The sequence below is a fragment of the Polypterus senegalus genome, chromosome 1 (genome assembly GCF_016835505.1).
Source record: "Polypterus senegalus isolate Bchr_013 chromosome 1, ASM1683550v1, whole genome shotgun sequence".
In the NCBI taxonomy this organism is placed as follows: domain Eukaryota; kingdom Metazoa; phylum Chordata; class Cladistia; order Polypteriformes; family Polypteridae; genus Polypterus; species Polypterus senegalus.
The window spans coordinates 37,241,316-37,268,506 of record NC_053154.1 but is presented as its reverse complement, the minus strand read 5'-3'; the positions used below and the strand labels follow the sequence as shown (position 1 = coordinate 37,268,506).

The window sequence follows — 27,191 nt, the reverse complement described above, 5'->3', positions numbered from 1 at the left end:
AGAGGGTCTATGCCCACCCTGGATCACGTGGGGGCCGCCATCCTGGTTGCTTTGGGGGCCACGGGTAGGGGGCTTGGAAGCCCAACCCTGTAGGGACCAGGGGGGCGACCCAATGCCTTGGGGACCCTGGACCTCAGCACTTCCACCACACCAGGAAGTGCTGGGGGGAAGAGGAGCAGGGACACCCAGGAGAGCTTCCGGGAGAACAGCCGGCACTTCCGCCACACTGGGGCGTGTCCAGGGAGGAGTGCCGGGATACACCTGGAGCCCATCCGGGATGAAATAAAAGGGGCCGTCTCCCTTCATTCGAGGCTGGAGTCGGGTGGAAGCAGGACAAAGCAAGAGAGGAGAGTGGAGGCGGCCCGAAGAGAAGGCATTGTATGGCCAGGACTGTGTGGGGTTTGTGTGTGTGCACTTGATTTTATTGTAAATATAGTTGTAAATAAATGTGTGGTGGTGATGAACAACATGTCCGCCTGTCTGTGTCCGGGCCGCGTCCACAATATATATAGAATCCAACGTCTGTCTGTCTCTCTGTCTATATGTCTACCCTCTTTTCACAAGAGAACTACTTAACAGATTTAGATTGGGTTTTTTCCTATAATTCCCTTGAACATTCTGGTTGATTTTGCGACTTCTCTCATCATGCTAAGTATCATAGTTTGGTTATGGAAGCGATTTATTAGCACGAATTTGAGACAGAGCCTGCGGGCTGAGGTGAGGGGGAAGCGTGACGCCAGCAGTGGGAAGCCGGGTGGGGCCCTCCTCCATTCGAGTCGGTCTACCTCTCACCATGTGTTGGAGCGTACCTTACCTCCGCTTAGCTAGAGATACCGGTTTGTTTATTGATTTTTAAAGTTTATCCTATTTCACTGATGAGCATGTGGAGCAACGAGGGAAAGCTAGTGTATAATAAAAAAAAAAATGAAAAATGTAGCTTGCTTTTTCTTTCCTATAAAATAGAGACAAACAGTATTCTTGACTGTTTGCTGCTAATGAAAAGCTACTAATATACAAAGTTTTGGAAAAAAAACATTTTTTAGTGTGCTGAACATGAAATATAAATACAAATACATGTCATTTATAACAAGCATTTATTGTGTCAAAGTGTTTCCCTTACAATTCAAATTAGTGGACAGGCTGCTCAGTAACTTCAAAAATCCACCCAGCAATCCATAGCCCTCTACTCCCCAACTCCATGTAAAGGGATTGCAGCATCCAAGAACTGAATTAATTTATTACATCACTATGAAATCTCAAAGGAGGCCTGCTCCAGCTAAGTTAGCTATTTACTGTTTACTGCTGTTTACTTGTGTGGTACTCCTGATTTTAATTCAGCATGCTTTACATTGATTGTCAGCTAAAATGCCCCTCACCTTGTACTACACGTGCAGTGCAATATTACTGTGGAATCACCTTGGAAACAGTCTTGTAATCAACCATGCACAGTAATTTGCTTAATGTGAAAGCCCTAGCAACCAAGGAGTGTTGAGTTTTTAACAATTTCAGTCCTTAAATGTGACATGACTTCTGTCTAAAATTCGCATTAGTTGTTTTGAAACATAAATCTAACTATGACTTTAACCAATAACATGATTACTTCTCACTCCTAAAGCTAAGACTCTCCAGCAATTCTTACCCCTTTCAAAGCAAAAACAGTGCTCTTACTTTCTTCTTAAATCAAGTTGGAAAATGTGGTTCAATTTAAATTGTGTTTAGTTTCCTTTGTTGGTACACAAGTGGAATCCCGTTATAACAAATTTCACGGAACCATAAAAATATTTCACGATAATGGAAATTTCGTTATAAAGAATATGGGGAAAATACTATATTATTGTGACCAAGGTCAAATGCCAGCAGCGTAAGGTCAGCTCTGTAGCTGCTCTGCTGCGTCTGGTAAACGGTAAACCAAGGGAAAGTATTTGGTTGTCTTCTGCAGGATAAGGCTTACCACTTAACGTGCTTGTGACATGGTCACACAATGTTTAGAACAATTAAGAGCGAGCTTTGACCTGCTCTTCCTCACACTCTCTTGGTCTGCCACTGTGGTGATTGGAAGCCACTTGTGTTCCTCTAATCTGAAGATGGGAGGTAAAGCAGGACGATTGCCATGTCACGGCTTGTATATTATGCGCTTGAGTGCTGAAGTAACAGCTCCTATTCTGAATGAAGTCTGGAGGCTGTACTTGCCTTCTCTAAGCAGTAATAAAGTATCTGTATTTTCCTTGGAGACCTGCGGATTCATCTTTCTGTCTCTCATGCAACTAACTTTATGACCCAAGCTTGACAATACCTGTACAAAAAATGGCACTTCTTAAACTGAAAAAATATTGCATTTGAAAATGAGATGTTAAATGTAACCTTTTTTATGGAAATACAAACAGGCTTCTAATTTTTTTTCTCATTTAAGTCCCAACGTCCTATCTTTAACTTTGTTTTCTACTATTTCTTTGATTGACACTCGGTGGAGCACTGAGTCAGAATTTGGTTATACGTGTGTGATGTCACACCTGCATTCTCGCCAAGACTGCTCGATACTGGATATTTTGCAACAGACTCACTTTCTTTTCGTCTAACAAGAAACAGACAGCCTGTTGCAGGGTTCCTGAAATTCTCCACAAGTGTAGGCGTGGCATTAAGTATTTTGGGCATCAAATTATTATCTTTGGTGGTCATTTTTGCACAAAAAAACATTTGTTATACTGACATTTACATCTCATTAAAACAAAATCTGTTAAAAATTATGTTGTGTGAACATTTGTCCAGGCCAGCAAAAAGTATTTGTTTTTCTAAAAATTTTGTTACATCGAAATTTGCTATAATGGGATTTGATCTGTATTCTTTTTGTAGTAAAAAAAGTTTATTATTTAACTCTACCAGTAATACCACAAATATCCATGGCTCATCAAACAATGCTTCCCACTGTGAATGTCATAACGGATTAATTGATCTCCTGCCTGGGAAGAAGGCTGAATTTTTGCCTGCCTGGGAGGCCATAATAGACGGACAATACGGATGAAGGCACAACTCAGCCAGGATGGCTTTCAGTTTGTGTTCCTGCTGGAGTGGACAGTTAATGGATGGACAGGGGGAGTTAGTATATCAAGAATAATATATTCCCCAGTGAGAAAGATAGCAGTGTTCCTCTAGCTCTGTTTTTGAAACCCACAAAGTTACCTGAAACTTATAGTTTAGAAGAGTGGCTATCTCAGGGTCTATGGGTGACCCAGAAGTTCTTCCAGCATGCACTGTCACGACACCAGAAGTACTCCTAGGTCCAACAAAAAAGGACGTGTCTTCCTTCACTTAGGGAGTCAGAATTGGGAGGAAAAGGACATCGCTCACTAAGGAGTGGAGGAGACAACAAAGTACTATTCCGATGTACTATAGGAAGTAAGCTTATTGAGTTATTATTATTTAATAAAACAGTTCTATTCTACCTTGTATTTGTGTCTGAGATGGTGGTGTCTGAAGTTTTGAGTTCTGGGATGCCCCTAGTGATCACACCACTAATAAGAATTTGGCAGGGAAAGCACAGCATTAACCAGTTTAATTCTTTACTCTCCACATCACTCTTCCAGAATGCAAAACATGTTTTCAGGATGAACAGATATTGTGAGTAGCCAATAACCACCAATAATTATTATAATATCCAACAATTATTTTTTTAACCCCATTCAAGTTAAAAATAAGTCTGGTAAGACTGAACATAATTTTCAAATCAATGAAAGGGCTTGAACAGATAGATACTGAAGTAAAAATGACACACACATAAAACCTTACATTCGATAATTCAAAATGCTTTAGGGATGAAATTTAGTTTTCTTTATCTCATTTTTATCTATGGTTAGCAGTTTAGATATGGCAATTTAAGTGCAAGTGATTTTATTAAATTACATTAAATGACATTATTAAATTACATTAAATTTTCATACTGACCTTGTTTTAGAAGATGCTGTTCTTCATTTAATTTCCCTAAGAGCAAACAAAAAATAGTTCAGATTAGAAAGAAAGAAAGAACCAAATATTAAGTAAATAAAATAGAGATGTAATACTGTATATATTTAAATAAAATATTGTGAAAATTAATGTGATGATATACAAATTAAAAATATCTATATGAATCTAATTACATTGTTTTATTTATTTTAATAATCTTAATGCTGTGTTGTACTATTAATAGCAACAAGCTAACAAAAAACTAAAGCTAAATGTGCATATCTTATGAAGAAATGTTTCTGTTATTCCTGTTATGTTGTATAACTGATCCAGAAAACATTGAAATGATCAAGATGGTTAAGCTCCTAAATTAGGAGGACTTGGTAGAAAATCTTGAATATACAAAATTCAGAATTTCAGAATTTACTCTTGAACATACAGCATATGTGGCTGAAGAAGTTTGAAATAAAGGTTTTGCATGTAGTAACAAAGGATAGGATTACACAGTGAAAGGGTCTGATACTTGAAATTATGCCTCATCAGATGGCTTGGGAGTCAGAGCTGACTAGTCACTACTGTCATCCTTGCAACGTACAAAGGCGATTAAGAAGGCTAAGAAAGTAGTAGATTAAATACATTCTTTAGTACTTTGTGTATTATTATAAACACTTTTTGCTCTATTCTAGCAAATTGCTTACAATTTCTGTCACTTTAAGAAATAAAATTGAATTATTCTTCAATTTGTATTTCAACATGTTTGTAGTCCTCATATGTAATGTTTGGCTAAACACATTTTTGTGCAATTTGTATATATTCCTTTGTTATCCTACAGTTTGTGTGAATGACAAACTTTAATATGATGTTCCAGGTTTTCAAGATGGCCACAGTTCTGTTCGCCTTAAAATAGATGTAATCATCCTGCTTAGCAGTTGTTCAAAACTGCTTGGACTGGCATGCACCTTCACACAGACAGAAGAGCCTAACGACAGACAGTCAGAATAGCAGGGACATTCTGATCTTACCAGTTTCTTCATCTCTCTTTTTCGGTCCACTTTTTACTTAAATGAGAAAGGAAAGATTACTTTTAAAAATAAAATTAAAAAAATATATACATTTTACTTGCCTCAGATTAGCCCAGTTATTCTTTTAAATAGTATCATCTGTCATCTCTATTGATCTTTCTTATTAATTTCAACATCTATTATCAGACTTTAAAAAAACAAGACAGATAAAGCTAAGCACTGTGGTCAATAGAACACAAATCAAATTAACATATAAACAGAGACATCAGTAATTCCTTTAGCTGTTTATACTTAATTAGATGAATAATAAGGTCCATGATGCCCTGCTGGAATTCGGGGCATCTCTACATTGCAGGGAGGGCTCCATCTGGAGGCTTGGGGGTATTGGCCGGGATAAACTGCCGGCCAGGCCATTGTCCACTATATATATATATATATATATATATATATATATATATATATATATATATATATATATATATATATATATATATTGTGGAAGATAGCACGGACACAGACAGGCGGACACCGACACCAACTCACATTTATTATACTGTACATTTTCAGTGCACACAACCCAGTACTCCCGTACTAATCACCCTTACTCCAGGCCTCTCTTTCCAATGCCTTTCTTCTCTGACTGCCTCCACTCTTCTCCTCTGAAATCTGTCCTCTTCCACCCGACTCCAGCCATCAAATGGAGGGAGGTAGCCCCTTTTATCTTCACCCGGACATGGTCCAGGTGCCTCCCGATAAACTTCTGCTGGCACTTCCTGGTGTGCCGGAAGTGCCGACTGTGCACCTAGAAGCACTCCGGGTGTCCCTGGTCTTCATCCCCCCAGCACTTCCGGGTGTGGCGGAAGTGCTGAGGATCAGGGCTCTCCAGGCATTCAGGCACCCCCTGGCAGTGACCACGGGCCCCTATAGGGTTGAGCTTCCATGCTCCTTTTCCATGGTCCCCATAACCACCAAGGCGGTTGCCCCCTCGTGGTCCATAGGAGGCATAATCCCTCCTCCGGTCCTTCCGGGTGTCCTGGCTGGGTACCGCCCCCAGCTACTCACCACAATATATATACTAGAAAGCACATGTACAGCCCCAACTTAAGTTTGAAAGTGAACATCTAAATTATTCAGAGAAGGCTGGGGAGAAAGTGCTGTGCCTTCTTGAGCAGGGGCACCTTGTGGGTGCTGCAAGATTTTAATCCATTATGGCATAGTGTCTTACCAATAGTGTTCTTGGTAACTGTGGTTCCAACTGCCTTCAGATCATTAGCAAGCTCCTTCTGTGTAGTTTTGGGCTGATCCCTCACCTTTCTCATGATCATCCTCACGTCATGAGGCAAGATCTTGCATGGAGTTCCAGACCGAGGGCGATTGATGGTCATTTTGAAGTTCTTACATTTCCGAATAATCTCACCAAGTTTCTTGCTAATGGTGTTGTAGCCCATTCCAGCCTTGTGCAGCTTGTGCAGGTCTGCAGTCTTGTCCCTCCTTTGACATCTTTTGGGTCTTACCCATGGTGGTGGAGATGTTGGAATGGAAGAAATTGATTATGTGGACAGGTGTGCTTTATACACATTTCGAGATGAGATCTCAGTTCTAGAAAGGAAAGCTGACTGATGGATGAAAAGGCCAATGAAATACACAGATTGGCAGTTTGTTGATGTCCTGAGGAACAGAGTCTGAGGTCATCCATGTGCTCATCTTGGCCTTGCAGGCAGGAGTTGTCCATGTTTCTGCACAATGTTGTACAGTACTGCACACGTTGTCACAATGTAGCAAATTTTTGAGGGACTGCACAGCACTCTGCCGCCCAACAAGTCTAAACATTGCCATCTACCTATTAATGAACTAATGGTTCGTTCAATCATTGACAATGTGCCTTTCATTATATCTTCTCTCTTGTGGTGTTTGGAGTACCCAATATCACCTGAAAGAAACATTATACATGTTGTGTTGTGTGTTGTATGATATCACAGGCAATGGCAGAGTTAGCACTTTTGGGGCATGTTGCCAATGGTAGACTACGCAAGGAGTGAGTTTTTAGGGATCACGATGATATTTTGGCTAATGATGATAATTGGCTAATTAGCCAATTTAGATTTTCTGCAGCTATCCTTTTAGAGTTATGTGCTGAATTGGAGCCTACACTACAGAGACCATCATGCAGAAATCACACGAGTCCATATTTATAACTGCAGGGTATCTGTCGATGGGTGCTTTTCAGCGTGAACTGGCTGACCAGTTAGGAATCTTGCAGTCACTCCTGAGCTATGTCATGCCATCTGTCTGGGATGGTATAAGTAAGATACATACATTATATTGAAAATATGTTACTGGACAATGATTTCATATTTGCACTGATCCTGCATAGACACTATTTTAATCTGTAAGAACAGGCACTGCTTTTTAAAAATAAAAATAAAAAATGCTTTAATGGAGAACACAACTTCCCATGGAAAATTAATATACACCATGATTGTGAAAAACTAATTTTGACTTGAAAAATTCCAAACATGAAATTTAATATCATCTCAAGAAAACCTTCATACAATGCAAAAACATCATACTGTAAGAAAAACTTTTTTGGGGTCGTAACACAAAGCAGAATGACATTTCCTGAACCACCAGCAGTTTTATCAAGTTTTAGCTTACTCAAGGTGTCAATTTTTATATTTCTACACTGTTTTGAGAAAGTAATATTGAGTTTCAGAGAAAAGAAAAAAAAATTATTGTATACATGCTACATACCTTTACATATCCAAACAGCTAAGACAGAAATAAGAGCACCACCAAGTACTCCAAGACATAGCGCCACTATGCACCATAATTGTGGCAAATAAGTGAACAATTCATCTGTAAAGCAAAACAATAAAATTTCATTTTTCAGCCAGCAATTAATATTTTACATAATTTATAACATGATCATTCATCATCATCATCATTGTCATCATCATTCACAGATCTGCTCAGTTCAATTTATAGTCGCAGGGGGCAGCAGCCAATCCTGGTGTGCAAGTAGGAAAAAGCCCTAGATGGAGCCTATTTTAATTACACTGTTGTCTTTTCCAGTTTAAATCCAATATGTGTGATTACTGTTTTCAGCAATAAAACATGTGATAATAAACTTACTTACTTTAAACCTGACAGCAGATTTAGTAGATACCTAAAGGCCGATTCATAAAGTACTGATAAGCACTGAATATCCTGTCTTTGATTACACACAAACTGCTTGCACAAAAAACTTTGGCTAGAAAAAAGATGCAAAAGATCTTAAACTATAAAATTAAGAAAATCAATTTTAAAGAAAATATGTGCAATATATATAAATTATTATAATAGGCTAAATACAATATGAATGAAAGCATGTACTGTATTTCTTAATAAACAATTCTGATGAAATAAAAATGTGATTGTGTTTTTCAAAGCTCTGTTATACAACAATAATATTAGCCTTGTAATTGTCCTGTCCCTCTGATAAAAGTCATCGTTGATATTCATTTTAGGTCAGATTATCATTATCATTAAATCATTAACCAGGACCAAGTGCCGGAACACTCACTAAATATCTCCTCAGAAAATAAATTTCTTTATGCAAACAATGTGTTTCAGTGGCACACAAAAATATTAATAACATTTTATGTGTGTATTATTTTTTCCAGTTAATACAGTAAAGCACAATTTAACTGTGTAGAGGCTGTGTTAGAAAAACTAGAAAATTCTTTACAATTTAGATGGAGAGAAACAGACCAAAAAAATGGGATAATGAGGGAATATTGCATCCAGCTTATAATGGTAGTTATCTACAAGGGGTTGCACCTCACCTACCAAAAAGCAAAATTCTATGAAATGGTAAAAAGCAGTAGAATATCAAACAACACTGAATACTGGGTTATACATTTGGACAGGTTGGAATCCCAGTGAGGAGTATATTTGTTAGTTCTGTTACAAAGTTCACTCACAGTGAAATGTTTTTCTCTTAACTTTCAGAACAAATCTTAAAATTGCTATCTGCTCGTATATATTACGCTTATTAGTATAACGGAGATTGTGTTTACTGAAATAGATAGAAAATGCAGTATAAAACATAAAAATATCAACTGACCTCCTTCATTATGGCACAGCTGTCAATGTAAAAATGGTGATACACTGTTCCAAGTTTACGGAGCTCAAAACCATTATTATCATAAAACATTTATAAGACAGAAGAAGAGATTTTCATCCTCAAATGTTTGGTGGGTTTACATTTGGAACAGGTTTTAAAGACATGAGTAAAATAATCTTAGCACAATAATTGTACATTCTTGTACACAGGATGTTGTGTATACTATATCAAGTGCTACAATTAAAATATATTTATAGGCATTCCTCCCAAAGGTAAAGCCTTTTGATCTTGCTTGATACAAGAGACACAGACTCATAATGTTTTTATTTCCCCTTTCCTTAAGATGTCGATCCCAAATCCTCTTGTGATTATACTATGACCTTCTGACCATTTGTAAGATAAAAGTTTAAACAGTAATAAAAGTAATCCAGAATGTGTCATATATGTGTCCAGAAAAAATCTGTTATACTTGAACCATTAGGATTGTTTTTACTTTTCATATGAAAGGTAACCCACAGTTTGCCTACAATATACAGTATTTTTGCCAAATAATATTAACTGAGAAATAATTAATAGAAAATATGTAAAATAAATTGTTTAACAAGCCTGTTTAATCTTCCTGACAATACATTGTAAAAAGCCAAAGAAAACATAATTTTTACCTTATTTCATAATAATGAGGGTTTTAGTTCTAGACTAGGAGTGATGAAAGAGGTCTGTGGTGATTGTGATTTTAAACAAACACGGAGCCCTTGAGCTTTGGTGTGGTGTAGGTGTGCAAGGTAGCATGGTGAAGCAGCTCCAGAGGTTGATGGAGTGATTGGCTGATTGTGCATTCACATATAAAAATGTGTGGTCTGGACAATTGCATCATTAGCCCTCTGGGGTTGGTAATCAGAGCACCTGCTTCCCTAAAGGAAGCTGGAGCAGGAAACATCTGGGCGGAAAAACAGAAAAGGAAAACGAAAGAGAAAGAGACAGAGATGGAGGTAAGCAAGGAAGAAAGAAAGAAAGAGTTTTACATATACCTTTTATTATACATTAACAATCAATACAAAAATCAACAAAACATCTAAAAAGAGAACATCCTTTGACTGAGTACTCTGCCGTAGTTTCATAATAATTAATTCATGAAAAATAAAAAACATAATGATTAATTCACAAAACAAAAACACACTCCTACTAATTGCATTCATTACGCACCACTGTTCTATAAATGTCTGCAAATTGTGGGTCTTCCTATAAAACTTATTAATTGTGCCTTAAAGAAACCCACCAAGTCAGGCTCTCTGTCACTCTTAATTTTCTCCTTTCTGTGACTTAAATGGCAAGCTTAGCCTGGCCCAATAAAAAATTTGTTAACCTGCTAACATTCTTTTTTTCTCTCACGTTAGCAACATCATATATAAAAACCTGATTATTAAAATAACCACCCATTAAATACATTGCCAAGTGCAGATAAAAGAGGTTGAATCCTAAAACAGTAAAGAAAACAGTGAAAAACTCTTTGTTGGCAAGAAGGACATATCTCTGAGATGTTGGAGTTAATTAAAGACAAAAAGAATTAACTGCCACAATCCTGTGAACAATTTTCCATTGCAGATTGTCAGTTCTCTTATTCAATGGTGGCCTGTACAGACTGTCCTAAATGGGGCTGACACACTTCTCCCCTCCCAGTTTATCCCTTCAGGGTGTATCCAGGTATCTGCATAGTTGTGACTGGTATTGAGCTTGGACCCACACTTTATACAGCTCCTTCCCTTCTGCAGAGTCAAAAGGATGATATTTAGTCTTTCTCAGTATCCTGTTGTTTTCCTCCACCATGTTCTTCCTGGTATTAATTAACAAATTTGGAAAAGCAGGCAAAGACTCTGGGTAATCTGTAGCTTTGAAAAAGTCTTGCAATAAATCTTTAGCTGTTGAAGGCATATTAAAAAAAAACTGTCGCAAAAATCTTTCTTCTGTGCACACAGAGCACAGACCTAAAGCTGCAGCTACCTTCTCTGCATTCAGCCAACTGAGTAGCTGTGGTTGAATCAAATGTTTTATTTGTACAATACCAGCCCTGGTCAGGCGTTGTCTCAGAGATGTCGACTCAGGTAATCAGGTCAGGTGGGGGTTCCAGGCATTCCAACCTGTGCCACAGAGCAGATGCAATGAGGTTGTTTATGATTAGCGTCCACCCTCTATATGAAAGTTGGGGGAGTAGCCATCTCCAGTGTTGTAAATGGTTTCTGACATTTTTGGCAACTCCCTCCCAATTCTTATTCTCACTGTTTATGCCTTCTAGATGTAATTCTAGGTATTTAATTCCATCTCTCATCCATTTCATTCCAGATGGCAATGAAAGAAAAGGACTCATCCAGTTACCCAATAGTACCGTGGAGCTCTTGGTCCAATTTACTTTAGCTGAGGGTTCCTTTTGTAACTTATCCAGCACAGATACCAGCCCATCCACATCTTGTTGCTTTGCAACTAATACTATGAGATCATCTGCAAATGCTGAGATCTTCAAAGGCACTGAACACTCAGGGACAGATAGTTCACCTACCACTCTCCTTAATTTGTTCAGCAGGGGTTCTATACCCAGGGCATACAACATGCCAGACAAGGAGCAACTCTCTCTAATTCTACTATCTACTTTAAACGGAGCGCTCAGGCCACCAGTGATTTTCAGTACACCTTGAATATCACTATAGAGAACCTGAACCATGGAAACAAAGCAGGGTAGGAAACCAAATCCCATTAATACACGCCAAAGGTACTGGTACTCCACTCAATCAAAAGCCTTCTCCTGGTCCTAGGAAATGAGACCACCGTGTAATCTCAACAGTTTGCAGATCTCAAATGTCTCCCTAATAAAAAAGATATTGTCATATACTGTATGGACCTATTTGGTACACAGTAACTCTGATCAGGGTGAATGACATGTCCCAACACCTTCATTCTCATAGCCAATGCCTTAGAAAAAATTCTATAGTCAGTACAAAGCAAGGATACAGGCCTCCAGTTCTTAATATTACAGAGATCACCTTTTTTTGGAATAAGGGCAACAACAGTTCTTCTACAGCTCAAGGGGAGCAGACCTTTATCTAAGCACTCTTGAAGAACAGCAAGTAGGTCTGGTCCGATGAACTCCCAAAACAACCTGTAGAATTCTACAATAAGTCCATCAATACCTGGAGCTTTCCCGGTATTTAAACTTGTCATTGTCCATGAGAGCTTTTCAAGGGTAAGCCGTCCCTGTAAAGCTGGTAACTCTTCCTCTGGCACCTGCATCCCATTAGTAAAACTTGCATCCCATTAGTACTTAGTAAAACTTGAACAAGCACTATTCTGTTCCATCAGCTCAGATGAGAAAAGTTTAGAGTAAAAATCAACAGCAAATGCCCTAATTTAAGAAGACTTTCTCATCTCATTTCCAGAGGGGTCACACAAACAATGGATAATTCTGCTTTGGCCCTGTATTCTTTCCAGCCCAAAAAAGTACTTGGTTGGAGCAACACACTCAGTTTCTGCTTGAAATCGAGCTCTAACCAAAGCACCTTGGACTTTATAAGCAGTCAGTTGTGCAAGGGCAGCCTTTCTCACTTTCAACATTTCCAGGTTCTTGCTGCCCTTAGAGAAGTTAAAGTCCTGCTGGAATGCAGCTATCTCTTCCTCCAGTGCTTTCATAGAATCATTTAAGCTCCATGTGACATTCAGCATATATTGCTGACAGAACTGGTGAATCTACATCCCATCACTGAGTCAGAGAAGAGAACTGATATATCCTTTCATGCCACTGTCCAAAAGTATCTAAAACAATTTTTAAAATGGTAGTCCTGACATAAAAGGCTGTTAAAATGGCAATGATAACTTTTTGTCTTTAAGGGTGACATAAGAACATTGTAAGTAACCAATGAATAATCAGAAAAACTTGGCACAATGACACATGAAATAAAATGGTTAAGATGACGGTTAAAAGTATAAAACCGATCAAGCCTGGCAAGAGAAAGAGTGCCACCTCGCACCTATGCCCACATGTACTGCCTCTCGCCCCAATTTAGAGCCCTAAACTCATCCTTCAATTCATATCGCTCAATGAGAGCTTGCAGTTGTGTAGTAGATCGCGGGTGGGGCTCTGCATGATTTCTGTCCAGTGCATCATTAAGGGTGCAGTTAAAATCCCCACCTAAAAACACACATTCATCCGGGTCACACTCTGATAAAGTAGGCTCAAGACATTTAAAAAAGTGCACTCTTTCTCTGCCAATTGTTGGAGCATGAACATTAATAAAAACCAACCGGCTATTTTCTAAGTCAACCTTTACTTTAACCATCCGCCCTCTTATCACTTCGCAGGCAGACACCGATGTCGGACACACTTGTTTGGATATACCAATGGCAACACCAGCGCTACATGTTGACCCATGACTAAGCCACTGTCAGATGCTTCCCTCTCAGGAAGTCACACACTTTCGCTATCTTAAGAGTGTTCTTACAACCGTCAATATTAAGATTTTAAAATCGCACATTGGTAAAATTGATAATGAAACCAAAAAAAGTGCTATAATACCATTGAGTAATATAAAAAGTGCAGAATTTTGAGCCATTATTAACAAGTTGTTAAATTAGCAGAGGCACATAACTTTCTTAAAATACTTCTAAGCATCCACATCTCCTTGTCCGAAAAAACTTCAGCACCTAATTTTGCTTCAATAACCGTTTAACAGAGGAAATAAATAATTTAACATCCAGAAAAAAGTTCTGTACATTCACTGTTTTCCCATTTGTTTCAATCAAAAAGGAAATAATTCTGTGGACTCCATATCCTTCTGTGGTGTCCTGACTACTTTCTGACACCACAGAGGAATCCGCCTTCCTCAGAATAAACTTCCCCAGCACAAATATAAAGAGTTAGAGACAGAATATCGATTAAGAACAAAAAGCAGGAAAAACACAGTAAAATCACAAACCTTCAAACTCTCCCGCAGGAGTGTGGTCTCGAAATGAGCACGTGGTTAACGCTCATGTGATAGGGGTCACATCTGCTGAGCACCCTAAGGAACAAGAGCAACCAAGTGCTCTGAGTAGCACACAAACAGCATTATAACAACAGGAGACATGAGTAGAGTAAGCCAGGATGCTTGCATGCTGAGAAGGCCGATAACACTGAGTCAAGGAGATGTCAGTTTTTTTAAAGGAAACACTATGGCTCATTTTTGGTTTTAAAGGATGGATTACTACCTGGTATGTTAACCTCATTTTCTGGATATACTGTAGTTATTGTCAATTATTTACTACAGTATTGACTTTTAACCTCCACATCACCTGTTTTTATGGATTACTTACTTATTTACTGGGTGGAGCAGAAGACTGTTTTGCACTGTTCTGAAAATAAAAACACTTTAGTACTTTGCACCAACCTTCGCTGTGTTTCGTTACCTCATTGCCCAGCTCATCCTGGTTCATGACTATGGATGGTCCAGGGTTCAAGGATGTAGTGGCAACTTCAGCTATTCCAGACCCTCACACTAACCAGGTTTCCATCCAAGGAGTTTTTGCGAAAAAATATTTAGCGCTTCAAATTTTAGCTGATGGAAATGCTAATTATCGATAAAATGTTGTACATGTCAACATAATATTTTTCCGTTTAACTTTAGCGCATAAATTCCATATCAATACTTCAGATGTCGCAAAAACTACATTGGAAACACTTTTTGTCGGAAAAAAGAGGCTTTAACGCAAATAAATGTGTCACATGATACATTTTCATCACATGCAATCAAAACGAGAATAGCGGAGCGGTTCGCATGGTCTGATGAAGAGACTTGTTATTTCTCGTGATGAGCCAATGCAGTAGCGGATAGGCTAGGTCTCCTGCTACTATAAGGGTTACCTGAACTCCCTCCACATCAACTGTAGCCTGGGGGTGTCTCTCAGGATGTCTAAATAATACAAAAACCGCAAAGGTAATTTACTGTGCCAGTCAAAATATTTAATAAACCGTGTGTTTCATTATCTAAACATTTTTTCTTATTATTAAATGGCAGATGTTTTAGCATATATGAGAAATTCTCTCATTAATATTATCTTTAGTTTTTTTTTTTTATTAAATGTCGTTATTTTGTATTAATTCAAATTTCAGTTTTAATTAAAAACCTTAAGGGAAGCAGGTTACAGTACTAATTCAGTTGTTATCGCACTGAGAAGGGATGTTGAAAGGTAGGCTCACCTGTACAGATCTGATGCTGCACACACAGCTGCATCATGGGCACTTCCAGGAGTGCCAACGTAAATGTCTCATATCATGCACCTGTCATCAACAAGGGCCTGTAGAACAATAGATGGCCACCCTTTGCGATTAATGTAATCGAGGTAGCCTTCCGTCGGGGGAAGAATAGGCACATGCGTGCCATCCAGCGCACCGTAAATCTGTGGCACAAGATGCACCAAGGAATTGCGGTATGCAATTTCATTGGCCTCTGCTACAGTCGGAAGTCTGATATAACGGCGCATTAATTTTTCTTTAATAGGAGGTGCACACAGCATATACACATCGATGGACAGTAGTTTTACTAACCCCGAAAGTTTCTCCAACTACTCTATACTTGGCGCAGGTTGCCAGCTTGTAAAGGGCGATGGCAATCCGCTTTTGGGTTGGAACCGGTGGTCGGTGGCAACCTGTGATGGGCGCAACATCAGGACTGATGAATCCACACAACATCTCAAACGTCGGCCGTGTCATTCTAAAATGTTGCAGCCAGAGATTTTCTGTGAAGTGTTTCTCCACCACCTCCTCCCAGAAGGTCTTATTCCGTCGTCTCTCCCATACCCGTGGATTTCGTCGCACTGGGGTACTTTCTTCGAGCTCTAGGGCTATCAGACAAGCAACTGCTTCATTCTGCTGTCGTCTTCGGATATTATGTACAATTCCAATTATTTGTGAAACTGAAATAAGAGTAAGCTGGCAAATTTCAAAAAACTGTCTGAATAATCTCTCCATTTCTTTGTTTCTTTGTTTAGTGGAGGGGGTGTAACGTGGAAAACAAAAGGTAGATAATTTGTGACATACACAAAATTATATGGAAACGGCTCAAGGGCAGATTTTTTTTCGCGATACAACAAAACTTATGCGACAGTTCGTTTTGGGGGGGATGACGTCATCACGCACACCATTTTATCGATAAAAAGCCAGTTGGATGGAAACAGGCTGGAGACAGCAAATTTCGCACATTTTTTTTACGTATATTCTGTTTGTTGATAACAAAACATCGCAAAAAACTGGATGGAAACTTGGCTACTAGGAAGTTACTTTTCTCTCCATTATGGTTTGTAGATGCCTGTTTGCACAGCCATGAGCATGTGAAAGGGTTGTAGTATGTAACTAAATTCACCAAATAAATTTATCTACAATGGTTTGATTAATAAGGGGAAAGTGTTGCTTTCAAAAACAACAGAGGCTGATATATCAACTCCATGACATAGTGGGAAGTACTTCCATGTTATTATTTCAGTGTCCTAGGTTGGAATTCTATGTTCAATCATTGTCAATGAGGACTCTGCAGAAACTCCTTGTGTCTCTGTGTGTGTTCTACTCTAAGTACTACATTTTTACTCACACATCCTCAGAGAGGTACAGTTTAGGTTCACTGATGATTCCAAACTGGCCCTGTGAGAGTGTTGATGTATGTATCAGTGTGCCTAGTGATGTAACGTTGTCCCCTCTAGGGCTGTTTCCAGCCTTCTTCTGAGTGCTGTGGGGATAAGCTCTGGGGCACTCAAGAACCTGAATTAGATAAAGCTGGCCTTAGAATGTTATTATATGTGTGCAATTAACTATGTACAGAAATTTCAAAACATGAGACAAAACGGTTCAGGATAACAATGTAGACAATGTATCTGGGAAAATTTGCTCTTATTTTACAATAACAATGAAGAAACATTATTTTGTATAGCACTCTCAGTCCCCAGTTCATTCAATATTACTTTACATATAGATAGGATGACCTTTAAGAAGGAAAACATAAGTAAAATAAAGGTACTAACCATCTAATTCAATTTGTCCCTCAAGTGTGTTGTTGTATTTTCCATGGTGGATGATACATATAATTCTATGTTCATCACTCTTAGACACCTTGAGTGTACTTCTCACTTCAAATAGAGATGGTTTGTCTTCTAAGATATTTATGTCAGCACGTGCAGTTAGATTCTTGCCTTCAATGGATTTCCATTGCAATATTGGTTTGGGATACCAGTCTTTCGATTTACATGTCACAGTAATTTCATTTATTCCACCAGGTTTGACATAAAGACGAGGCTCCTCTCCCAAACCTAGGCATATGAACAAAAGAAATAAAACAGAGAATGCATAGAAAAAAAGTTTGTCTCTAAAACATTTACACATAAAGACAAAACCATGCAAGAAGCATAGATCTACCAAGAATACCAGTGTCAACAGATTAAGTAGCTGAATAAAAAAAAATTGTTAAAGAATGTAATTTTTACAAATGTCTTTTAAATTACTCATGGTATCATGGACATTTTGTTTTTACACTAACTGGAGTGAATTCTATGCTTTTTTTGGTCAGACTACTCACTTTTCTTTATATAGCGTAGATTCCTACTTGAAGATCTACTGTGCTCAAAATGAACAAATTGTGACAGTAAAGAAGTACACTAAGGCTTCATTAGTTTACACATAAGGTTTGTTCTGCTACTCTGTAACACAATACAGTTGTGCTTGAAAGTTTGTGAAGCCTTTAGAATTTTCTATATTTCTGTATAAATATGACCTAAAACATATTCAGGTTTTCACTCAAGTCTTAAAGGTAGATAAAGAGAAACCAGTTAAACAAACGAGACAAAAATATTATACTTGGTCATTTATTTATTAAGGAAAATGATCGAATCTATACTAATAAAAGGCAAAGCCCTGACTGACTCATTCACTCACTAACTGACTCATCACTAATTCTCCAACTTCAGCAGAAGGCTGAAATTTGGCAGGCTCATTCCTTACAGGTTACTTACAAAAGGTTTCATTTTGAAATTTTACGCGTAACGGTCATAACTGAATCCTACTTACGTACATATATATACGGCCATAGCCTGCAGCTCAGTCACCGTGTGAGGCAGAGTTGCGTCCCCCATCACCACGCCTCCCACGTAGTTGGCTGCCTGCCTATATTGCGTCTCCCATCCCCACGCCTCCCACCTAATTGACTGCCTGCCCATATAAGGCCATCCGTCAGCTGCAATCCAAGCTGTTAGAAAACAGTAAAAAGGAGGCGTGTCAGACGTTGTGGTACATTTTCTATTGCAGCTAGATGGAAACAACTTTGTGACGCTGTCGCTAAATACTCGCAGGCAAATCCACAACTTCATAGAGACACTGCTGCTAAATACTCGCGGGCTAATCCACAAGTTCATAAAGACGCTGTCGCTAAATACTCGCAGGCAATTCCACAACTTAATTGAGACTGTATCGAGTTCCTCTTAAGTTGAATGAGGAGCCCACCACACACAAAAATCTCCTACTCTTAGGAAAATGAATTCTATTAGGAACAGAAATCTACAGAACCTTAGCCCCAATTTGATATACTCAGCTGTAGTTGGATTTTGTGAATTTATAGGAGAAAAGGAAATAATCACCCCAACAATTCTTTAAACAATCAAAATATATATATATATTATAAATCAAACAAAACAATAAACAACCTTTAAACAATCCTTAACTAATCTATAATAACTATACAACTCCTAAATAATCTGCCACCCCCTTAAACACTTTATAATATATTACCCATAAAACGGCAAAAAAAGAAAGAAAATGAAAGAATGCAAGAAAGCAAGGTAAAGAAACAGAAAGAATATCTTATTTATAAACGGTGCAAATATATTCACATGTACCTAACCTATATTACAACTATATACACATATAAATTAGACACCCAGACACACACAATCCCCACACGTTCCTCAGTCCTTTATCTGAACTTTGTTTTAAAAGTTTATAATCACACGGCCTGGGAAGTCTGCAGTGAATCCAGAGACCAATCCTGATGTGCGCCGCGGACACGTTTACTTAATTTACATGTAAAGAAGCGATCTCACCGGCTCGGCAACAGTTCCTTTATTGAACAATGAAGTCCGTCTCACCCGGTGACTCGGCGAAGGTCCATCCATGGCCGACACCAGCTCCACAACAGACAAGTAAAGCCATGAGGTCCGAATATCCATTTTAGGTTAGCAGGCACCCCTTCTACATCCTTATTACGGAGTCTTCCTTGCTTTACCGCTGGCTGCTTCTTTCCATTCACCTTCCCAGCTCTTTATTTAAACAGTTTTCCTTCTCCCTTTTCCTTCAAAATACGCGCCTCCTTGCTTTTTTACAGTCACTTCCCCTTACGTCACACCATGGTACGTTTAGCAAAGACCCACAGGCGTAGTTTGGCCCCCAATTCTTCTTAAAGAGATATCCCACAGACAGATTACTGGGACATAATTACATTGACAATCAGATTTATGTAATTTTTAAAATGTTTCCTTTTCATTTTCATAACTTCTTTAACACACTACTTCTCCGCTACAAAGCGCGGGTATTTTACTAGTATTACATATTTGTGAGTGGCAAAAGTATGTGAACCTCTAGGATGATCAGTTAGTTTGAAGGTGAAATTCGAGTCCGGTGTTTTCAATCAATGGGATGACAATCAGGTGTGAGTGGGCACCCTATGTTATTTGAAGAACAGGGATCTATCAAAGTCTGCTCTTCACAACACGATTGTGGAAGTGTATCATGGCACGAACAAAGGAGATTTCTGAGGACCTCAGAAAAAGAGTTGTTGATGCTCATCAGGCTGGAAAAGGTTACAAAACCATCTCTAAAGAGTTTGGACTCCACCAATCCACAGTCAGACAGATTGTGTACAAATGGAGGAAATTCAAGACCATTGTTACCCTCCCCAGGAGTGGTCGACCAACAAAGATCACTCCAAGAGCAAGGCGTGTAATAGTCGGCGAGGTCACAAAGGACCCCAGGGTAACTTCTAAGCAACAGAAGGCCTCTCTCACATTGGCTAATGTTCATGTTCATGAGTCCACCATCAGAAGAACACTGAACAGCAATGGGGTTCATGGCAGGGTTGCAAGGAGAAAGCCACTGCTCTCCAAAAAAAACATTGCTGCTTGTCTGCAGTTTGCTAAAGATTACGTGGACAAACCAGAAGGCTATTGGAAGAATGTTTTGTGGACGGATGAGACCAAAATAGAACTTTTTGGTATAAGTGAAAAGTGTTATGTTTGGAGAAAGGATTTCAGCATTAGAACCTTATCCCATCTGTGAAACATGGTGGTGGTAGTATTATGGTTTGGGCCTGTTTTGCTGCATCTGGGACAGGACGGCTTGCCTTCATTGATGGAACAATGAATTCTGAAATATATCAGAGAATTCTAAAGGAAAATGTCAGGACATCTGTCCATGAACTGAATTCTCAAGAGAAGGTGAGTCATGCAGACAACGACCCTAAGCACACAAGTCGTTTTACCAAAGAATGGTTAAAGAAGAATAAAGTTAATGTTTTGGAATGGCCAAGTCAAAGTCCTGAACTTAATCCAATCGAAATGTTGTAGAAGGACCTGAAGTGAGCAGTTAATGTGAGGAAACCCACCAACATCCTAGAGTTGAAGCTGTTCTGTACGGAGGAATGGGCTAAAATTCCATCAAGCCGGTGTGCAGGAAAGGATCAAAAGTTACCGGAAATGTTTAGTTGCAGTTATTGCTGCAAAGGGGGGGGTCACACCAGATACTGAAACCAAAGGTTCACATACTTTTGCCACTCACAAATATGTCATATTCAATCATTTTCCTTAATAAATAAATGACCAAGTATAATATTTTTGTCTCATTTGTTTAACTGGTTTCTCTTTATCTACTTTTAGGGCTTGAGTGAAAATCTGATGATGTTTTAGGTCATATTTATGCAGAAATATAGAAAATTCTAACGGGTTCACAAACTTTCAAGCACAACTGTATAATTAAACAAAGTCTGAAAAAGAACGATGATGTGATGCTCACATCCTGCAAATTCAAAGATGTTAAAAAGTGAAACTAAACGGGGAGTGAAAATAATAACAAAAAAAAATTAATCTACTTACTCAAAATCTAATTGGGTTAAAATGAAAATCAGTAGTAACAAAAATGTGTTTCTGGTTGTTTATATTAAATTAAGCATTTGCTGGTAACATACTGTCTATTGTTCTTCCTTTTCCACTGTAATTTGGGGGTCATGTTTCTGCTATAGTGTTGTATTTTACAGTAGTTCTAGTGAATATATAAATAATTATTCATAATACTAGCAGAATACCCGCGCTTCGCAGCGGAGAAGTAGTGTTTTAAAGAAGGTACGAAAAAGAAAAGGAAAAATTTTAAAAATAACGTAACATGATTGTTAATGTAATTGTTTTGTCATTGATATAAGTGTTGTTCTCATATCTATCTATCTATCTATCTATCTATCTATGTTGTTCTCATATCTATCTATATATATATCTCTATCTATCTATATATATATATATACCTCTATCTATCTATCTATCTATATCTCTATCTACCTATCTATCTATCTATCTATCTATCTATCTATATATATATATATATATATATATATATATATATATATATATATATATATATATATATATATATATATATATATATCCATCCATCCATTTTCCAACCCGCTGAATCCAACACAGGGTCACGGGGTCTGCTGGAGCCAATCCCAGCCAACACAGGGCACAAGGCAGGAACCAATCCTGGGCAGGGTGCCAACCCACCGCAGTATATATATATATATATAGCAAAATACCCGCTTGGCAGCGGAGAAGTAGTGTGTTAAAGAAGAAAAGAGAAAGAAAAGGAAACATTTTGAAAATAACGTAACATGATTGTCAATGTAATTGTTTTGTCACTGTTATGAGTGTCGCTGTGATATATATATATAGCAAAATACCTGCGCTTCGCAGCGATGTCATGTGTTAAAGAAGTTATGAAAAAGAAAAGGAAACATTTTAAAAATAATGTAACATGATTGTCAAAGTAATTGTTTTGTGTATTTGGCGGCAGCGTCACAAGTTGTTTTCGCAGCTGCATCAGAAAATGTACCACGACGTGTGACACGCCTCCTTTTTACTGTTTTCTCACAGCTTGGATTGCTGCTGTCATATATATACACACACACACACATATATATATATACACATACATACATACATACATATATATATAGACATATATATATATAGATATATATATAGATATATATAGATATATATATAGATATATATATACATATCTTCATATCTACATATCTATATACATATCTACATATACACATATATATATATATATATATATATACATACATACCTATCTACATCATATATTCACACACATACATACATACACACACACACAAATTATATATATGTGTGTATGTATGTGTGTGTGTATATATATATACACATACATATACTTGTGTGTATGTTTGTATGTGTCTATATGTGTGTGTATAGGTTTGGTCACTGAGTGCAAGGGAAAAATAATAAATTATAGTCTATAAGTTATTAAACAGTAAAACATTAACGCTTTTAAGAAGTACAGGTACATTGAAATTACATTTTCTATGTGAACGCTCAAATTTGTGCCTCCCTCCATTGTGAATCGCCTTAATATTATTTTGCCGTGGTGTAGAAAAGGGGTCCCGTGTTTGCACTTGTCTGGGCTATAGCGCAGGGGGAGGATGAAAAAAATTAAAAGTGCTCACTTTGACTTAAGGCAGAAGCGCAGTCAGCGCCTCAAAGGCCGGCACAGCTATGCACGCGCTGGCTGCTCGACTTTTGCTGGGCAGGAGACCCCAGTTTGCAGACACGCTCATGATATCAAAAGTCTCAGCTCTTTGGAGGTCATTCATATATTATATATATATAGCAAAATACCCGCCTCAGGGAGAAGTAGTGTGTTAAAGAAGTAATGAAAAGAAAAGGAAACATTTTAATAATAACGTAATATGATTGACATTGTCATGAGTGTTGCTGTCATATATATGCCTGCCTAAATAAGTCACCCTCGCTTTGCTCTTACTTTTTACCGCTCATTTAATCATGGCTAGTGGCGGAAAAATTATAAAATGGAAGGAGGATGGCTTTACCAAAATAATTATTGATGCCGAATCGATTATTCATAAAGCTTGAATTGGTGATCGGTTTTTCTGTGTTAACCTCATATTTTTCATACTTCTTCTCAAACTAGGGTGGTGCGAGGGTAAAATGAATCGGGATGCGCTGATCAATGTAATCGTGTACCAGGAAATCATGCATTAACAAAAGCTCCCTTTGCTTGTAATGCAAAGTGTGATTAAATGCATTATTTTTAACGTTATGGAGCACATGCATCAAGCTTCTCGGCTGTGCTTGTGCTAAGAAAAGGAAAGATTTTAAAAATAACGTAACACGATTGTCAATGTGACCTTTTGTAAGTAGTGCCTGGAGGATTCAGTGTGTAGAAACTCTATAGAGACAGCGTGTGTATTAACTTGTGGATTTTTCTGTGAGTATTTGGTGGCAGTCTGAGGAAGTTGCTTCGAAGACAGCGTTAGCGCTGAGCTCAGCTCAGAGCAAAATGAGGTGGGAGGGAGATGATGACGTGACTCCCCACCCGCCTTAACTGTCAATCCCCACAAACACAGTCTCGAATTTGCATAAGCACACCCCTTCACCTACAATTTTAACTTAGTTACAAAGTGATCAAAACTCTTGTTTATATCCTGCGTCCTCTCATTAAACTTGTATCCCGCATTACCTGTGTGTATGTAAAATGCCAGCGGTAGCCTGTCTATGAACTTAATTTAAAGTTTAGGTTTACACCGTGCTTTCTTTCCGAGCTGGCAACACTCATGAATATGGTAGTATATGTCACTCGCTCACTTCTTATTGTTTTTCGCTGCCTTCTCAATTATATAATGCATGTTTTCTTAAGCGCTTTTGGAGGTCTTCCTGGTTTTCTACGCACTGCGTTGACAGTCAGTTCACGTGATTACGTGGGAGGCGTGATGATGTCACATGAAACTCCGCCCCCCACGTCATTGCAGCTCAACTCCATTACAGTTAATGGAGAAAAATACCTTCCAGTTATGACCATTAGGCATAGAATTTCGAAATGAAACCTGCCCAACTTTTGTAAGTAAGCTGTAAGGAATGAGCCTGCCAAATTTCAGCCTTCTACCTACACGGGAAGTTGGAGAATTAGTGATAAGTGAGTGAGTGAGTGAGTGAGTGAGTGAGTGAGGGCTTTGCCTTTTATTAGTATAGATTATCACTTACTATACATGCATATCTTAAGTAGATGAACTGCATCATATAACAATATGCATTCTTAAAACAAAAGTCACACCACCTTTTACTTCTGACCAGCATCATGCAGGACTGACATTTTTCATAACACACACTTCTGTGTCTGAGTGCAGAAACTGTCAAGTCACTCACAGTAACAGAGCAGATGTTAGCTTCAACAGCAGTGAAACGTTAAGTTTACTGATCTGTTTAATCTTTTAAAGTTAATTCAAAATGACAAATTGGGAACTTTGCATTATTTTCATAGTTTCAGAATAAATCTAGGTTAAACAAAATATCACTAGCTTAAAACATTCAAGTGGGTTTTAACTTTAAACATATATTTTAAATTTATATTCAGGCTTTCAGGGAGGTCAAAAGGGTATTTCCCACCCTATAAAGAAGGTGCCCCAAACACATTTAAGCTGATTTTAAAGATATCTATAAACAATTTGGGAACTCTGACACATTAATATAGCACAAACTTACTGATGACAGACTGTGATGGCAAACAAACTGTCACTAAAGAAAAATGGAGAAAGTGTGCCGGTACAGCTTCTTTTTTTAAAAAACAGGAATATTTAGCAGATTGTGTGAATGACTTGCCTTCATAAGGTAATATAGAGTTCTTGATCTGAAGTTTAAAATGCCTAGTGCTGGGAAAGACAACAGCCTTTCCCTTTAACAGATGAACACAACCAGAGTGAAACACATTTTATAAATCTCAAAGAAGAGAACACCCTGAATACTGTAGATGACTGAAGCAAGGAGAGTCTTTTAGGGGCCTATCTGTTGGTCTGGATGATCTTCTTTGCAATGCAGGCACAACATACATTTATAAATCTTCATTGAATAGCCTTTATTTAAACAAAAATTGAAATCCAAAGTTAAATTACTTAAAAAAAACTGAATTGAAGTAAGATACAATGTAAATAATTCCTAACTACAGTATATAACATTTTAAAAGAACTTTACCTTATTGTTATTTAGTATATTTGAAGGCACAGTCACTTTAATAAACAGAAAAAGGCACATGTGTATTTACTGGTTTGTTCTACGGAAGAACACAGGTTACTGCATAAATCTGCTAGTGTCAGGTTTATCAACTGTGGTGCTTCAGAAAAAGTGACTGGCATGTGAAAGGCACAATTCACTGGTGAACAAGGCAGACTTTGGATGTGGGTTGCTGCAAGGAATCTGCAAAATGGGTAGCACAACACTCAAAAATAAGGGCCACATTGGACAACTGACCAGGGAGAGAGTGGTATACAAAACTACATGAGTTCAGTAACAAATAAAAAAATATAATTTTTGGGTGGAGTATTATGTTATAGAGTAACATATCAGAACCATTTAGTATGCCTTCCTGGGCTTGCTTGCTGTTGGTGGTCCCATCATATCCAACCCGATCATTTCACCTGGTGCCTGAACAACAATTTGTTGCAGTAATCCATGCGTAAGACTATGTGAGTTTTGTACTGTCAAGTATTCTCTAATCTGCTTGCATAGATCATTCTTTATTTATGACACACAGGCAACCTCCAGAACTTTTTAAGCACCTTGAACCTTTCTAACTGAACACCAATAGGACTTTTGAATCCAAAGAATTAATGGATTTGGGACCTAATATCCCTAGACATGGGTCTGTGTATAACACCACTCCCTCCAGGAAATGACAACACTTCTCTATTGGCCAAATGATGGCCAAGCATTCCTTCTCTGTCATAGAGTAGTTGTGACTGGGGCTATGGAGTGAATGTGCGCCAGATGCAATTACTCTTTTGTCATCTTTGCAACTTTTAAAATTAAATTATGCTCTATCAGAGCTGAATATTTCAGAGAGATCTCCTTATTTCACCAAATGTTAAAGGCAAATTGAGCTTAGGCAGTGTAAGCTATAAATAAAGTACCAGAAATTTCAATAAATAGGGCTCTTGACATTCTGCAGTAAGTATATTGCATTGCCTTGCTAGCTGAAAGATATGAGGATAGACTTTGCTGTTTGGTCTATTTGCTTTCACATTGTAATAGGCTATCTTACTGGTATTTGCACAGTGATGAAGTATGAACTAGATGAAAACTTAAAGGTTTAAAAGAAAATTTGCAAGTGATTTGTTCGAAAATATATAATAAGAACTTGCCTACTTCCACTGCTCATTGCACAACAGGTCAGAAACAGTTAAAAGAGGAACTTGGAGTTGTCTAAAATTACACATTAATCACGGGTCAGGACTGCAAGACAAAATGAAAAGTTTTATCCTAGCCCAAGGCCACAGGTAAAATGCTGATTGGTAGAAGGTTCAAGAACATAGGCTGTGCCTAGTCAGGTCTGGCCTAGAGACATGTGGGCAGAACACAGGAAGGGAACTGGACCCTAAACTATGATGCCATTTTGGTCCTGGGGGAACAGTATGGAAGAGCAATGCCAACATAAATATAGGGTACACCTATATTTGCATGCCTCTCTCTTTCTATCGAGTCCACCTAGAGACAATGCCAGATTAAACGCCTGTCAGCTCAGAAGTGCAAAACAAAACTGAGCGAACCACCTGATAATTATGCAAATTAGATGCGTAGACTTCTTGCAAGAAAAGTTGCTATCCATCCAGGCTGTACTGTTACTAACTGTAACATCTATTTTCTTTGATTCTGCTTTGGACTCATTATGAACCAAAGATCAGAGAATATTATTATATATTGAGTGAATAAACTTTTGAACTGGCTTGTCATCTTTGCCTTGAACATTTTCT

General features: G+C 38.0%; 1 protein-coding gene across 4 annotated transcripts in view; it reads right to left on the bottom strand.

Annotated features, from left to right (window-relative positions):
• LOC120524674 (butyrophilin subfamily 2 member A2-like) overlaps positions 1-27,191 on the bottom strand; it is a 106,993-nt gene that overhangs the window by 74,046 nt on the left and 5,756 nt on the right. For all 4 annotated transcript variants that reach the window (XM_039746497.1, XM_039746491.1, XM_039746510.1 and 1 more), the window contains exons 3-6: positions 17,098-17,382; positions 7,713-7,817; positions 4,962-4,997; positions 3,940-3,975 (exon numbers count right to left, since the gene is read on the bottom strand). In XM_039746497.1, the coding sequence (XP_039602431.1) occupies positions 3,940-3,975; positions 4,962-4,997; positions 7,713-7,817; positions 17,098-17,382 (462 nt within the window). The remainder of the gene's footprint in view (positions 1-3,939; positions 3,976-4,961; positions 4,998-7,712; positions 7,818-17,097; positions 17,383-27,191) is intronic.